The sequence below is a fragment of the Papaver somniferum genome, chromosome 9, assembly GCF_003573695.1.
Source record: "Papaver somniferum cultivar HN1 chromosome 9, ASM357369v1, whole genome shotgun sequence".
Taxonomy (NCBI): domain Eukaryota; kingdom Viridiplantae; phylum Streptophyta; class Magnoliopsida; order Ranunculales; family Papaveraceae; genus Papaver; species Papaver somniferum.
In genome coordinates, this window is record NC_039366.1 from 188,706,414 (window position 1) to 188,723,482 (window position 17,069).

Here is a 17,069-nt window from a genome sequence, read left to right on the forward strand (position 1 = left end):
GGGGGGTGGAGTTCCACCGAAAAATGGGGAGGAGAAACCCCGCCTGACATCCCACCACTAGATTCGTTCACACACCTTTGAACGTAAACAAAGTCGACCCTACCCCGGAAATCCCCACTATCACATAACGAGCTCATCCTCCAAAAGGGGGGAGTGGGGAAGGAACTCATAAAACATGGCAAGAAAAATAAACCAAATGATTACGTCCACGACATTGACAAACAGAATAATACACAAAACAATAAAGAGACAAACTATAGGCTTACATCAGAAACAAAAAGATAAAACTAAGCTAATCAAGAAAGTTGTACATCCGAAACAAGAATATGAAATTCTAAACTAAATTATCAAGATTTGTACATCCGGAAGTTGTATTTGTGGTGACAAATTTTGAGGATTTTTTTTTTTTTGCAAATTTTGACGAGTAAGAAAAAATGTACAATTCGATGGCATGCTGGTTGATTCTGCAAGTAATTTAAAGCAGTTAGTTTTAGTTCTTGCAAAAGATCTCAACAAAAATGAAAACTTACAGCAAACCGTGTTTGTGGAGGAAGAAACCTCGACGTAAAATGTAAAATGACCCTGATTAGTAGCTAAAGAGTTTTTCGGAACGCAGCAGTGAGCCAAAATCAAAGATACGGAGAAAGAATCAAACAGCAGTAACTTCACCTAATATATCACCATAACAGCTATATATTACATAGAAGAGAAAATGTCTTAAGATTGTACAAATCAAATGCACAACAAAATTACAAAAGAGTTCCACAAGATTGGTAATAAACATGCCTTGAAAAGAAGAAAAAAAATGATTATCAGGCGACTAGTAGTTTACTGAAGAAGGCTCTTTCTCTCTATTTCTTTTCGTCAGTGGCGTAAACGAATTAAAGTAGACCTATTGATTGCAAATGTCTTCAGAAGGGACATAATCACTCCACTTCATCAGATGCTTCAACTTCATCTTCTTGATTCACACAACAATCAACAAACGGAGAAAAACATTATCAGATATTTATGAAGAAAAAGTCATCAAAGTTGAAATGCTGGTTGAAAGTGCTATCAACGAGAGATGAAGAACAAAAATGATTACAAATTTAGTGAGAATCATGTTTCCAAACAAAACGGGGAGTAGTTATATAACTGGTTGAAATGCTATATTTGGCTCGAACCCAGCCATCTTGTAGGCATAGGGATGGGATGCTTAGCATACAAGACCAACTGACTCACCTACGTTTACAGGGTCTTATCCCTCTCTACCCAAATGGGTTTCGTAGATAAGTCATTTTCTGCAACTAGGTTTCTTAGATAAGCCAACTTTTGGTTCTTATATGGTTATTACAGACTCTTTTCTTCTTGAATGCATATCATGTATTTAAACATTCATTCAAAATCGTTCTTTATTCTCAACCCATGGCAAGCCAAGCCCTTACAAATGATCGACAATAAATTTCTTATCGCAACAACAACAACTATAGGCAAGTATGAAATGAAATGGTACACTTTAAGGCATCAATAAGTTCTAACCAAGCATTACAATTCAGACATTGTAACTTCAAAATGACTCTAATGCAACCGAAAACAAACAACAGGATCTGCACATAAGTGCATAACACAACAAGAATTTAACCAAATTAAACCATGATTGATGATTATAAACACGAAATTGATAATGAACTAACCTTCAACAGCTCCTTCTCCATCCTCTTCCTCGAAATAGTCTTCCTCATCGTCAGTGTCATACTCAGGTTCATACATTTTGTTCAAATAATCAACAGAAGGTTGAGTAAGCACAAGCTTATCAGAATTCAAAATATCAAACAAATTCAAAGTTCTTGGTGTCAACACTTTCAATGTTCTGATATTCCTACTAGACAATCTCACATTATCTGAAACTTCAGTCATCAAAAACATACATTTCTCTTTAGGATCCAAACCCCATCTCTTCATTGCTCCAATGAACTCCTTGGTATTAGGCTTCTCAAATTTCTCCCCGAAATCTTCAACCACAACAGCATTCACTGTAGCACTAGATAACGCAGTGGATATCGCCAATCTTTTCTCCTTTCGATTGATTTTGATACTCCAATCTCTTGGTCTAGGACCAAAAACAACACCACCACCAGGTCTAAGCGGTGTTCTTTGTGAACCACGTCTAGCTCTACCAGTTTTCTTCTGTGGGTATGGTTTTCTACCACCACCACGAACTTCAGCTCTAGTTAGAGTTGAAGCTGTTCCTCTTCTCTTGTTTTGTTGGTCAGTGATAATACCTCTATGAACAACAGCTCTTGCTGTTTCTGGTGGTGCTGATTTCAAGTTGATTGATGTTTCTCCAACTTTGTCACCATCGAATGAAAGAACTGGAAGAGTTGCTACTTTTGCACTGATTTTGAGTCTAGGGTTTATTGTTTGGGATTTTAAGGAATTGGGTTTTATGGAGGATGAGATGAATTTAGGGTTTTGAGTTGGAGAGGATAAGAAGATTGAAGAAGAAAAGAATGAGATTGTGGAAGCCATTGTTGGCAGTGGTGGTGAGGATTTAGGTGCTCAAGAATGAGTGTTGCAGAGCTATGCTTCTGTTTCTGCAACTTTATCTTTATTTTTCTCTACAACACTATCCATTTCTGTTTGTGTTTACTGTGTGAAAATATTTGCTGTAAGTTCATTTTTATCCTGCTATGCGGTAGATTTAAGGAATTGTTAGGGGATAAAATAACCCCAGTAAAAGTCCCCTTTTGAAAACTTAGAAAAATTTTATGCCTATGCCCCGAGTCCTTGACCCCTGGCCAGTGACGGAAGCCCGACTTCTTCTCCGGTGGGGGCAAATTCGCATAGTAAGACGATGCCTATAGTAGCGGTTGGCGGCCGAAGGTCGCCGGTTTTTCATTTTCTGCCTTGTAACTGATATTAAATCATTTTTGAGTGAACATAAAACTGTAATATTTTAATTAAATTATAGAGAGTAATTTATATCATTTTTCATATCTATGTCATACATATCTATGTTATACATTTGATGTATTTTTATCCATGAGTTTATAATTTGCCTCCATTAAGAATCGAGTTTTAATTTATCGTTCGTATTTGCCCCTGCAAGATGTATAATTTACAAAAACAGTGAGCCTAATTTATATTTATGCAAAATTAAGTAGGGTCGGCAGACTGCAGTTGTCTTAATGTCCCTCCATCCCTGGCCTGGATGTGTATGATACAAGTTTGACATTTGGTGACCGTTTAAAAGTTAGGGCTTTTCACAAAAATAGGCCCGTTTTTTGGTGTTTTTCATTTTCAGGCCACTTTTTTTATTTATTGCTAGATTAGGCAAGTTTTGACCAAAAGTGATGGATGGAAAGTTAGCACCGTTAGGTGCACTTAAAAAGACCTAAAAGTCCTTTGAATCGGTTATTTCGACCCAACCAGCTACTATGACTCTTTATACGTCATCACCCAGTGCGTACGTGGCACTGCTTACGTGGCAAGGCCCACGTGACACTGCTTACGTGGCACTTATCTTCTTCTCCATAAATCGTGAATGAACGTCTCCACAACCACATACTTCTGCTTCTCTTCATTTTCATAAATCATAAATGAACGTCTCCACAACCACATACTTCTGCTTCTCTTCATTTTCCGATCTGAAAAATGGGTGGTGGTATGAATGATAAAGCAAGTTCTTCAACTAGTATGCTAGTGTGTTTAATGTGTGAAATGGAAGAAGATCATGAAACAAAAGCATGTCCATGGGTTTATTCAAGGTGCAAGCATGTACCTTGTAATGGAGTAAGAGCTTTGTGAAGGTGTAAAACAGATGTAAGTAATGGAAATTTGTTCTTGAAATGCTTGAATCCTACCTGCAACTACTTTAAGTGGTTTTCTCAAGCTTCTTCCCATTTTTCAGCACTTCCAATCAATCTTCCATCAGGTCATGGTTGTATTGCCTGTGGAGAAGACAATCATAGTGTTACAAGTTGTTCACTGAAGGTTCAAAAATGCTTTAAAGCAACTGCAACTCTCAATTAGAACTGAAGATATGCAAAAATTAACATAATTTCAACATAGCTTACCTTGTGTGCAAGAAAAAATCCTGTGATGCATTCAGATGGGCTTCAGATGCTCTTGTCATTGAAATCAAAGATACAATGAAGGGTAAAGTGTATGAAATATGCAAGGAATTTAAGAAATATCTGAAAATGTAGCCTGCAACAATTTTATAATAAAATTTCTCCCATTTCAGAACTTGCATTGTCTTACAAAAGCATCAGTTCATCCATTCACAAAAGATTACCAAAATGAAACATAAATAGTATCAACCATATTGTTCAGATCCAGTCACAGAACAAAAACAAAAGAGACAACCAACCCATCACAGAACAAAAACAAAAGAGACAACCAACCCATCAGACTTTCATGTACTTCTTTGGTTTCTTCTTTCCCTTTGGATCTGCAACTGTGAAGGTGACTTTGTTGTTGACAGATCCAACATGTTGATTAGTCTGATTGAAAGCAGGTTGAGAATAAGCCTTTCTCTTTCTCCCTTTTGCAGCACCTTGTTTAGAAGATTCTGAATTGTTTTGGTTCTTCATTCCATCCTTAGCAGTAGTAGACGCACCTGCAGAATCACTAACAACCGGTTTCTTTCTATTGTACTTCCTTTTTGGTGGTTCAGGGACATGAGTAGATGATGTTGAGCCATCAACACAGGTTCTAGGTTTTTCTCCCTTTGGATTCTTTCCAACCTCTCCACCAGCACAAGTTATTGCATAGTGACCATAAACTCCACACTTCTTACAGTTTCTCATTTTCTTCACACTTCCAGCTTCATCATAAGAAGGAATCCTCTTCTTTCTTGGACTTCCAGTTTTTCTTATGATAACAGGAGGATTAATGAACTCTACCAGTATATTCTACACAAAGAGAGGAAGAAAGAGAAGATATTTGTTAAGATATGAAACCCTTAAAGGTTGTGTATTATATAAAGCATGTATGAAACCCTAAAAGAATCCAAGAATCTTTGTTATTATTAAATATTTATTGCACAATAATCAATATATTTTTCTTTAATAAAACTAGTGGTCTTACCCAGTCAATTTCAGCTGACAGTGGTTCAAACTCTAGATCATATGTCTTTTTGTAGTATTCCACACTGTATACAGGGTTACAGTAGCTACAACATGAAATCAGGGAAGCATATCCACAAATTATCAGTTTACAATCAAGCTTGAGCAAGGAAAAACAAAGGGAACATAACAAATCAAAACATTGGAGTGAAAAGAGAGTGTGACTTACTCAACCCAGTTTGGTCTCAATGGTGTTAAAGCAACTATAGCATGTTGACAGGGAAATCCCCTCAGCTGCCACTGCAAACAACTACAACTCTTTTTGGAAAGATCCACAACAAACACAGCATCATGAACACTCCTGACCTCATACACCTAGGGCTGTCAATGGGTAACCGTTACCCGGAACCGGAACCGGACCCGAGCGAATAGGGTCCGGTTCCGGGTCCCAAAATTGGACCCATTAACAAGTTAGGACCCGACGGGTAATTATCCGATTGGACCCGAATCTAAACGGGTCCGAACGGGTAATACCCGATGGGTACCCGCGGGTAACGGGTACCCGGTTATTCATTCTTTTATCCCTCTTTTTAGCAAAATTACAAGTATTTTGCTAGTTTGGTTTTGAATTTTTTTCTCATTTTTCATTTCTTCTTACATTTAATCTTTATTTAGTACATTAATAAAGAAATAATACCAAATTTTTATAGAAATAAGTTTGATTCAAGCAAAAAAAAGGGAAATACATCAAAATTTTGAACTTTTATGTGTGTTTTCTTAATACCCAACGGGTACCCGGAACCGATGGGTACCCGGGGTTTTAAACGGGTCCGGTTCTGGGTCCACTAATTTAGGAACCGGACCCGGAACCGCTAGTAACCGGACCCGACTTTTATAAATAGGGTCCGGGTCCGGATCCATTGATACCCGGGAGGACCCGGACCCGTTGACAGCCCTACATACACCCTTCCCCTTACATCTCCAGTTAACTCAAACAGATGATTTAAGTCCTGCATCTTTGTAATCAGCTTCATTGCCTTTGGAACTATCTCACCATCCTGCCAGTTTTCACTTTCATTCCTCCTCTTGAAGAAAAGACCCATCACCAGTTTATTATACATTTGTGCAAGTGTAATGATTGGCTTATCTCTAAAGGGCTTGGCCATGTTGTTGAAAGACTCTGAGAAATTATTGTTGATGTGCTCACACTTGCTGTCATTTGAGAAATGAGACCTAGACCAGCTTTCAGGTTTTTGATCTATGAGATACAGTGCAGCTTTTTCATCCTCAGCAAATAATTTATCCATGTGTTGCTAAAAACAAACATGACATAAATAGTATCAAACTCATGTATGTAATACTTGAAATTACATTATATTGTTTTGAGAAATGAGCATACCTGATAGTGTCTCTTCTTGTAACATTTGGCAGCATTCCAGAAATGAACATGTAAGCTGTATGACTTGAAATACTTCTTTAAATTCTTCATCAAATGTCTATCAATTTATCAATAAGAAACAGTTAATCATTGAACTTACATTATTAGGAAATATTAAGGATATAAAAGTTAACCTGAAACATAATCTGTGCTCATCCAAGCAGAAGTATTTGTCACAAGCTTCACTAATCCCCTTCTGCTTGTCTGATATAATGGTGAAATGCAAGTCTTCACCCAGTATAGCTTTCAAGTCTTTGAGAAAAATCTTCCAGTTCTCAATGGTTTCATTCCTACACACCATTATACCAAGAGGTACTAAACCATTCTGACCATCTAGACCTGTTGCAACCAGTAACACACCACCATACTTCCCATACAAATGGCAAGCATCCAATCCAATGATTTTCCTACATCCAGCCAAAAATCCTTCTATAGCAGTGGTGGGCCCGGGAAAGCGTATAAAATTGAAGTGAAATGAAACGGGCCTACAGTAATACCGCAAGCGCACGGTTGTCAGTTATAGCTCGTGCAAGTACGGGTCGATCCACAGAGACTGGGGGTGTTTTGTAGTGTTTAGCTATTTTGGGTTCTAGTTGGCTATTGGGCTTTAGGTATCAAAGGGTTGTGGTACCAATGGGTTATGAATACCCTTTGGAACTGTTGGGCTTGGAATACCCTTTGAGTAAATTGGGCTTAATGGGTTTGTTGTAATGATGAAGTGCTTTAGGCCTTGGGCCTTTGAATGATAATGAACTGTGAACTAGGCTTTGGCCTTAAACTTAGGCTTGGGTTCTTTTGATGTGAACTGGGCCTTAGGCCTTAACCTGGGCTTTTGGTATGATTTGGGCCTTAGCTGGAGCTAGGCTTTTTAGCTATGAACCTGGGCTTTTAGTCTTTGGTTCTAAGCTAGCTGTTTGGAGCAGCAGCAGACAAGGCTGGACTGGAGAGGAAGCAGCAGCAGCAGTGGTGGCTTCAGCAGCAGTAGAAGCAGTGCACAGCAGCAGCAAAAGCAGTAGCAAGTAGTAGCAGCTGGGGGAGAACAAGGCAGCAGAGCAAAGGCAGGTGCTCAGCAGGGAAAGGGAGAGCAGGAGCTGTGCAGGCAGACAAGGTAAAGCAGGCTCTAGGCAGACAGGAAACAAAATCACACAGGGCCAAGGATGGCATTTACAATGACAATGAAGATGGTAGTGAAACAAACTAACAATGATCATGGGAAAGAAGCAAAAATCAGTGGCAATGAGGCACAAAGGCAGTTAGCCTAAGGCAAGGGAGCAGCAATGAAACAAATGGTAACAGTGGCAGTTAACAGGAAACAAAACCAAATAAACCAAGGCTGTTAGCCAAGGGCAGGGAGGAGAAGAAGTAACAAAACAGTTAAGTTGCAAGTGACTGTGAAAACAAAATGTGGGTTAAGCTAAGGCTTTGAATCCACCCTTGTGTCCTAGCTAAACAATGCAATTCTAGATTTAAAAACTTAAGCATCCAACTAGAATGGGAAGAAAATCAGCTTGCTCACTGATTTTCCCCCACAGGCATATCAGAGCACCAACTACTTCCCATTACTCAAGCAAAACAGGCCTTCCTAGCAATTCATCATTCATTAGTGCACTAAGGTTTCATCTGAGCCTCAGCAGTGAACTCAGAACATAATTAACACTACAATGGAACTAAACATGATCATTTAAACTACTAAACAGTGAATGAAAATTTGCAAAAGAAGAACCCTAAAAATTAACAGTGAAATCAGCAAAGAACAAACATGAACAGAAATTGAAGAACCCTAAATATTAAATTGAAAATTAAAACTAAAATTAAACAGTGATTAACCCAAATTTGGGGGTATCTCGGCTAACCAAGAACACCCTTTAACATCCTACATCACTTCCCTTTTATAGTTTACAACAAAACCCTAAATTGAAAATCCCCAAATCAGCAGGATTAGGGTTTCGAGAATAACTAAAATTAACTCACCCTTTGATGCAAATAGACTCGACCCATGCTTGTACTTCTCCTCCTCTGCTAATCCTCTACTCGAACGCTGCTCCAATTTCCTTCTTCTCTCCACTGTGAAACCCTAGCTATGTTTGTCTTCTTGGTAGCATCAAAAATTAATGCTAAGAACAAGACAGACACGACTAGGGAAGAGGTAGGTGATGGTGGTGGTGTCCTTGTGGTCGTGGTGGAGATGGAGACGGCGGAGCGGACATGGCAGTGTCTGCCATGGTCGGGGGAAGAGGAGAAATTTGGGGGAAGTGAGTTTTGGGGAAGAAGAAGGTGGGTGTTTGTTTTGGGTCGATGGGTTTGATGGCTAAGGTGTTGAGCGGAATCATCTGAAGTTGATGCGCAGCGAGGAGATCCGTCGGATGTGAAGATGGTAGGTGGATCCAACGGCGATACGGAGGTAAGCGTGGAGCGACCGTCGGATGAAGGGATGTAGCAAAACGGACGACCCAAGATGGAGATGGGCGTTGCGATGTAAAGCGGGGGCTTCGGAGTTTGATGTGCGATGATGGAGCGACCGTAGGATGCTGAACTGCTTCGATCTGACGGCTGAAATCCGAGACGGGCTTGGATAGTGGAAATGTGTTTGAGTAAGGGTTTTGGGCCTTGGGTATGCCAAGCCCATATCTTCTTTAAGGACAATTCTTCTTCTTCAAGCCAACTTCTAGCCTTTTGGTCTTGTGCACAACATTCTTCGCGGCTTCCTTGTGTAATTCCTCCCGGCTTTTCACTACTTTTCTGCTCCGCAAATCATCCAGACTTTATTTGGTACCTAAAAATGCAAAAATTAATTAAGAAAAATATTTATTCTTGAAAACAATGAAAATACAGAATATGGGATAAAATGTAGAATTAATGCACAAAAGATGAGTTAAATGCCAACAAAAAGGGATAAATATATACAATATTTGGCACTCATCAAATACCCCCAAACCTGAATTTTACTTGTCCTCAAGTAAAACAAAACTAAGGAAATCCTACCTATACCACTGTCGCTGGTCTCTCGAATGCATTTAGCGTATGCACTAAGCCTTTTAAACCACTAAGTGTCCCTAGTGGACGAGTTGAAGTCTCGTGAAGGTTTGCTTAGAACGTACCTACAAAGTTCTAGGTCAAAATATAAGCTCAGATTCCATCAAATGTGACATGTGCAAGACAGTTTAAGCTCACAGCAAAATGGAGATGTCAATCTAGCTATCGAAGGCACAATCCTAGCACTGATAACAAATAAAGACATGTGATAAGAGTTTAAAGTGTATCTACACATGTGTAAAGAAAGATCTGAAGTTATGACTACTAATCACCAAGAGATAGTTTCTCAGGCTAAGAACCAAGGTCGAAATCTAGCTAGCTGTCCGGACTTTACGAGAATTGTGAATGAGTTGGAGGTATTTCACAATTACTCGCGTTGTACATCAATGGCATACACCCTCCTTGCTTATTACAATGAAACAACAAAATGACTCTTTACATGACTCTTATTTACATTGACTACTCTCTTTTATTTTTGGAACAAGAGATGATGGAATTGATAAATACTTGATTTTTTTGTATTTTTCTGATATTTTTTTCTGAATATATACATCGTTTTTTTTTTTTTTTTTTTTTTTTTTTTTTTTTTTTTTTTTTTTTTTTTTTTTTTTTTTTTTTTTTTTTTTTTTTTTTTTTTTTTTTTTTTTTTTTTTTTTTTTTTTTTTTTTTTTTTTTTTTTTTTTGGAAGAAGGAAACACTTTTGATATAATTACAAAAGGAAACAAAAGATTACATGACACTTTGCAAGAGGTAGCCCTTTTTGATGCACCCAGTTAAATTCGATGGTTGTCTTTCTTAATGTAACCTCCACCTTCTATCCCAACCAACCAAAGAACAAGCTAGTCAAGTTTCGTTCAGTATTCTAAAGTGATTGGCAATCGTAACTTCCTATCAAACACCTTGAAGATCGAGGCCATACATGTATTGGTAGATCGTGCGCGTGCAAATTTCTTATCACTATGTGAATTGTGCTAGAATCAGGGTGCCTAAATATCTAGACTAAGACTCCTAATAAAAATACATATTTGCACAAGAGTCAACATTTCAAGGTAAATGAGCTCCATTTTTTATGATTTTTAATTTTTTTGAATTTTGATTTTTTAATTTTTTTTGGAATTTTTCACTTTTTTCAAAAAGAAGAAGGAGTTCGTTTTTAATTATAGCATATTATCGTGGTATCTACTCTATACCCCCAAACCTAAACTAAACATTGTCCTCAATGTTTCAAAATATGGAAAGAATTAAAATGCAACATATGGAAAGGGACATGCTGAGTAGAGTAAAAGGAGAGAGAATACCCGATTTCGGCGAAAGCAGAATTAAAACTCCGTTATTCAAGGCAAAAATCCAACATATTTCAACCGAGATCATATTGGATTAGCAAAATATATACAAAAGGAACAAAAGGGTTTTTAAAATTTTATCTACTGGATTATATACAAAAAATTCACCATACACTAACAATCTAAAGAGTTGAGGATCAACCCAAAAGACGAAGTGTAGACATTTCAACAGCTTCACACAATAATAACAGGAAAGAAACGCAAGTGAAACTGTAAAACAAAATGAGCTACCCCCAAACCTGGATTTTACAGAAGATATAATTTTGAAAACAAAATCGCGCAGTTTTGGGGGTTCATCATGCACAAGGTCTAGCTCAAAATGAACTGTGCTAGGGACGGGCAAACATGCTATTTCCAACTGTGGTTCCTCAAATGTATTATATTTGGAAGCAAAATAGTCCAAGAGGACTTGGGAAGCACACAGTTCCAAACCTAGGTTGGGCATTCTCAGAGAAATTGGTTTTATAATATTGGTACAAACCAAATCTAGGTTGGGTGGAAGGCCATCAGATTGTGACTTAGGTAGAAGAATAGGCATATCATTATCAATCAAATCAAAATCTTCTAACTCATCTACACATGTCACATCATGCTCACAATCATCACTCACATTGGCAAGTTCACACTTAGAATCATCAACATCATCAACAGATTCATTCTCATGCATCGGGAAATCAGGAGAAATATCACAATGTGACCTAGGTAGAGAATCAGACACATCAAATATATTTTCATGCATATTAGTGTCTACAGAAGATTCAACTATTCCTATGTCATGCTCATCTTCACAGAATAATTGTACGAATCCCATGTCAATATCAAAATCATATGAATTACAATGAGTATTAGAAAGAACAACATGCATGAAGGTCGAGGGCGAGAAGCCATATGTTTTTGAACCAACAGGTTCCACAATATTTTCATGTTCTTCTAACATATCATCATAATCATCATAATCATCATCATGGTAGCGTGCATATTGGTCCTCATTAACAGTGGTGGTGTCATTAGTCGATTCATGTTCCTCTAAATTAGGTTCATATTCAACATTATTTACATGAATGGGACTAGACACTTCATTAGGGACAACATACATTTCCTCATGAATTTCCTCCTTTTGTAGGTGAAGCAAAATCTGATCTAAATATGCATGAATTCGTGATGTAGATCTATCAAAGTTTTGCTTACTGAGTCTTAAAGCTTCAGTGGTGGAGTCTAAATTCATGGGAGTACAAAATTCTTCATGTTCAAATTGTGGTGAATGGTACATGTGTGCATGGTCATTAGGGTTTACAAAATATTGATCGCAACCCTCAAAGGATTGATTATGGTCCCAATGACTACCATTCTCACAATTCATGGGCATTTCATACCTTGGATTTTCTCTAGATTGCCTAAAATTATGCAAAATATGACAATTCTCAACAGGGTGGTCTAAACTACCACATGCAGGACATGCATAGATTTTAGGTTGCCTAAGAAAATTAGATGTGACAGATTCCTCATGTGATTGCATTTCTAAAGCTGCGATTCGAGCTTCTAATTGATCGATCAGTGATGATTGTGTGAGTGAGGCACTAGCAAAATGTTCATTTTCACGTTGTGGCGAATGATGCATGTATGAATAGTCATTAGGGTTCATGTATTGCGGCTCGGGACTTTGAAAATGTCCATAATAATTCCTATGACTATTGACATCATGGTCTATGGGAGGTGCATAACGTGAAGTTTGTCCACACGCAAGTTCTCTAAGGGATTTGTTGTATTCCCCAACTGTAGAAAAAGATCTATACATGATTGGGCTCAAAACTAACATGACAACAAATGCAACTAAGGGTGAAAATGCAACTAACAGTTGAAACTGAAATTTAACAGGACAATTAACAGTGCAAGAACAATTGAAATTAGGCTAACCCAAATTGGGTGGAAACTTGGCTAGTCCAAGAACAGTTTTTACATCTCACATCACTTCCCTTTTATAGCTTACAAAATATCCAAATTTTCAGAAACCCTAAATTGGAAACCCTAATTTTTAAATTGGAAATTAAACTCACTCTCTGATGCAAATAGCCTCGACCCATGCTTGTACTTCTCCTCCTCTGCTAATCCTTTACTCGAACGCTGCTCCAATTTCCTTCTTCTCTCCACTGTGAAACCCTAGCTATGTTTGTCTTCTTGGTAGCATCAAAAATTAATGCTAAGAACAAGACAGACACGACTAGGGAAGAGGTAGGTGATGGTGGTGGTGTCCTTGTGGTCGTGGTGGAGATGGAAGAGAGGCAGGAGCAGAGCTCGACTGCAACTGTCGGGGGAAGAAGAAAGATTTTGGGGGAAGTGAGTTTTGGGGAAGAAGAAGGTGGGTGTTTGTTTTGGGTCGATGGTTTTGGATGCTAGGGTGTGAAGCGGGGATAGCGCGGTTTGATGATCTGCGACAAGGAGCGATGGATGGGAAGATGGTAGGTGGATCCAACGGCGATACGGAGGTAAGCGTGGAGCGACCGTCGGATGAAGGGATGTAGCAAAACGGACGACCCAAGATGGAGATGGGCGTTGCGATGTAAAGCGGGGGCTTCGGAGTTTGATGTGCGATGATGGAGCGACCGTAGGATGCTGAAATGCTTCGATCTGACGGCTGATATCCGAGACGGGCTTGGATAGTGGAAATGTGTTTGAGTAAGGGTTTTGGGCCTTGGGTATGCCAAGCCCATATCTTCTTTAAGGACAATTCTTCTTCTTCAAGCCCACTTCTAGCCTTTTGGTCTTGTGCACAACATTCTTCGCGGTTTCCTTGTGTAATTCCTCCCGGCTTTTCACTACTTTTCTGCTCTTTTCCGCTCTGCTATTCATCCAAACTTTATTTATTACCTAAAAATGCAAAATTAAGTAAGAAAAATATTTATTCTTGAAAACAATGAAAATACAGAATATGGGATAAAATGTAGAATTAATGCACAAAAGATGAGTTAAATGCCAAGAAAAATATATAGAAATATGCACTTTTTAGCACTCATCAAATACCCCCAAACCTGAATTTTACTTGTCCTCAAGTAAAACAAAACTAAGGAAATCCTACCTATACCACTGTCGCTGGTCTCTCGAATGCATTTAGCGTATGCACTAAGCCTTTTAAACCACTAAGTGTCCCTAGTGGACGAGTTGAAGTCTCGTGAAGGTTTGCTTAGAACGTACCTACAAAGTTCTAGGTCAAAATATAAGCTCAGATTCCATCAAATGTGACATGTGCAAGTCAGTTAAGCTCACAGCAAAATAGAGATGTCAATCTAGCTATCAAAGGCACAATCCTAGCACTGATAACAAAAAAAAGACATGTGATAAGAGTGTAAAGTGTATCTACACATGTGTAAAGAAAGATCTGAAGTTATGACTACTAATCACCAAGAGATAGTTTCTCAGGCTAAGAACCAAGGTCGAAATCTAGCTAGCTGTCCGGACTTTACGAGAATTGTGAATGAGTTGGAGGTATTTCACAATTACTCGCGTTGTACATCAATGGCATACACCCTCCTTGCTTATTACAATGAAACAACAAAATGACTCTTTACATGACTCTTATTTACATTGACTACTCTCTTTTATTTTTGGAACAAGAGATGATGGAATTGATAAATACTTGATTTTTTTGTATTTTTCTGATATTTTTTTTTTTTTTGAAACAAGAACTTGAAATTGATTTTTACATATGGTAGCTCTTTTGATACATAACAAAAAGAAACAAAAAATTACATGACACTTTGCAAGAGGTAGCCCTTTTTGATGCACCCAGTTAAATTCGATGGTTGTCTTTCTTAATGTAACCTCCACCTTCTATCCCAACCAACCAAAGAACAAGCTAGTCAAGTTTCGTTCAGTATTCTAAAGTGATTGGCAATCGTGACTTCCTATCAAACACCTTGAAGATCGAGGCCATACATGTATTGGTAGATCGTGCGCGTGCAAATTTCTTATCACTATGTGAATTGTGCTAGAATCAGGGTGCCTAAATATCTAGACTAAGACTCCTAATAATTACATATTTGCACAAGAGTCAACATTTCAAGGTAAATGAGCTCCATTTTTTATGTTTTTTCATTTTTTAATTTTTCAAAAAGAATGAGTTCTTGTTTTCAATTATGGCATATTATCAAAGTATCTACTTTTCACCCCCAAACCTAAACTAAACATTGTCCTCAATGTTTCAAAATATGAACAAAATTATAATACAACATATGAAGAGGATCATGTTGAGTAGAGAAAAAGGAAAGAGAATACCCGATTTCGGCGAAAGCAATATTAGAACTCCGTTATTCAAGGCAAGAATCCAACATATGTCAGCCGAGATCATATTGGATTAGCAAAATATATACAAAAGGAACAAAAGGGTTTGTAAGAAATTTTATCTACTGGATTATATACAAAAATTCACCATACACTAACAATCTAAAGAGTTGAGGATCAACCCAAAAGACAAAGTGTAGAGGTTTCAACAGCTTCACACAATAATAATATGATAGGCATGCAAGTGAAGCTGTGAAACAAAATGAGCTACCCCCAAACCTGGATTTTTCAACGGATAAAATTTTGGAAACAAAATCTCGTAGTTTTGGGGGTTCATTATGCACAAGGTCTAGCTCGAAATGAACTGTGCTAGGGACGGGCAAACATGCTAATTCCAACTGTGGTTCCTCAAATGTATTATACTTAGAAGCAAAATAGTCCAAGAGGACTTGTGAAGCACACAGTTCCAAACCTAGATTAGGGACTCTCAGAAAAGTCGGTTTGACAATATGGGTACAAACCAAATCTAGGTTGGGTGGAAGGCCAACAGATTGTGACTTATGTAGGAAGATAGGCACATCATTACTAATCACATCAACATATCCTAAGTCTTCTACACGTGTCACAACATGCTCACAATCATCAAACAAATTGGCAAGATCACAATCAGAGTCATCAACATCATCAACAAATTTATTCTCATGCATCGGCAAATCAGGAGAAATATCACAATGTGACCTAGGTAGAGAATCAGACACATCAAATATATTTTCATGCATATTAGTGTCTACAGAAGATTCAACTATTCCTATGTCATGCTCATCTTCACAGAATAATTGTACGAATCCCATGTCAATATCAAAATCATATGAATTACAATGAGTATTAGAAAGAACAACATGCATGAAGGTCGAGGGCGAGAAGCCATATGTTTTTGAACCAACAGGTTCCACAATATTTTCATGTTCTTCTAACATATCATCATAATCATCATCATGGTAGCATGCATATTGGTCCTTATTAACAGTGGTGGTGTCATTAGTCGATTCATGTTCCTCTAAATTAGGTTCATATTCAACATTATTTACATGAATGTGACTAGACACTTCATTAGGGACAACATACATTTCCTCATGAATTTCCTCCTTTTGTAGGTGAAGCAACATCTGATCTAAATATGCATGAATTCGTGATGTAGATCTATCATAGTCTTGCTTGCAGAGTCTTAAAGCTTCTGTGGTGGAGTCTAAATTCATGGGAGTACAAAATTCTTCATGTTCAAATTGTGGTGAATGGTACATGTGTGCATGGTCATTAGGGTTTACAAAATATTGATCGCAACCCTCAAAGGATTGATTATGGTCCCAATGACTACCATTCTCACAATTTATGGGCATTTCATACCTTGGATTTTCTCTAGATTGCCTAAAATTATGCAAAATATGACAATTCTCAACAGGGTGGTCTAAACTACCACATGCGGGACATGCATAGATTTCAGGTTGCCTAAGAAAATTAGATGTGACAGATTCCTCATGTGATTGCATTTCTAAAGCCGTGATTCGAGCTTCTATTTGATCCATAAGTGATGATTGTGTGAGTGAGGCTCTAGCAGAATGTTCATTTTCACGTTGTGATGAATGATGCATGTGTGAATAGTTATTAGGGTTCATGTATTGAGGCTCGGGACTTTGAAAATGTCCATAATAATTCCTATAACTATTGACATCATGGAATGGGGGAGGATCCCGTAAGCAAGTTCTCTAAGTGTTTTGTTTCCACTCCCCGAAGCAGGCCAAAATCTAGACATGATTGGCTCAAAAGCTAAGTAACTATGTTACAAAGCCCAAAATTTGGTTTTTAATGGGTTTGGATTTTTGGGAAAATTTTGGTTTTTAGGGAAACATTTGGAAAACTTTGGTTTTTATG

The 17,069-nt window shown here is 37.9% G+C and overlaps 2 protein-coding genes across 3 annotated transcripts; both read right to left on the bottom strand.

Annotated features, from left to right (window-relative positions):
- Positions 1–646: 646 nt before the first annotated feature.
- Positions 647–2,637, bottom strand: LOC113311086 (50S ribosomal protein L4, chloroplastic-like). Of its 2 annotated transcripts, none has more exons than XM_026559936.1 (2): positions 1,677–2,637; positions 647–961 (listed from the first exon to the last, which is right to left on the bottom strand). In XM_026559936.1, exons 1-2 carry the CDS (start codon positions 2,509–2,511, stop codon positions 927–929), a joined length of 870 nt encoding a protein of 289 aa, XP_026415721.1. In that variant the 5' UTR covers positions 2,512–2,637; the 3' UTR covers positions 647–926. The 2 variants fall into 2 exon arrangements, with proteins under 2 accessions (XP_026415721.1, XP_026415722.1); XM_026559937.1 differs by having other exon boundaries at positions 647–958; positions 1,677–2,636.
- Positions 2,638–4,391: 1,754 nt separating this feature from the next.
- On the bottom strand, positions 4,392–6,790 carry LOC113312998. The gene is made up of 5 exons (XM_026561730.1): positions 6,624–6,790; positions 6,451–6,547; positions 6,015–6,364; positions 5,074–5,158; positions 4,392–4,898 (listed from the first exon to the last, which is right to left on the bottom strand). Exons 1-5 carry the CDS (start codon positions 6,788–6,790, stop codon positions 4,392–4,394), a joined length of 1,206 nt encoding a protein of 401 aa, XP_026417515.1.
- Positions 6,791–17,069: the final 10,279 nt, after the last annotated feature.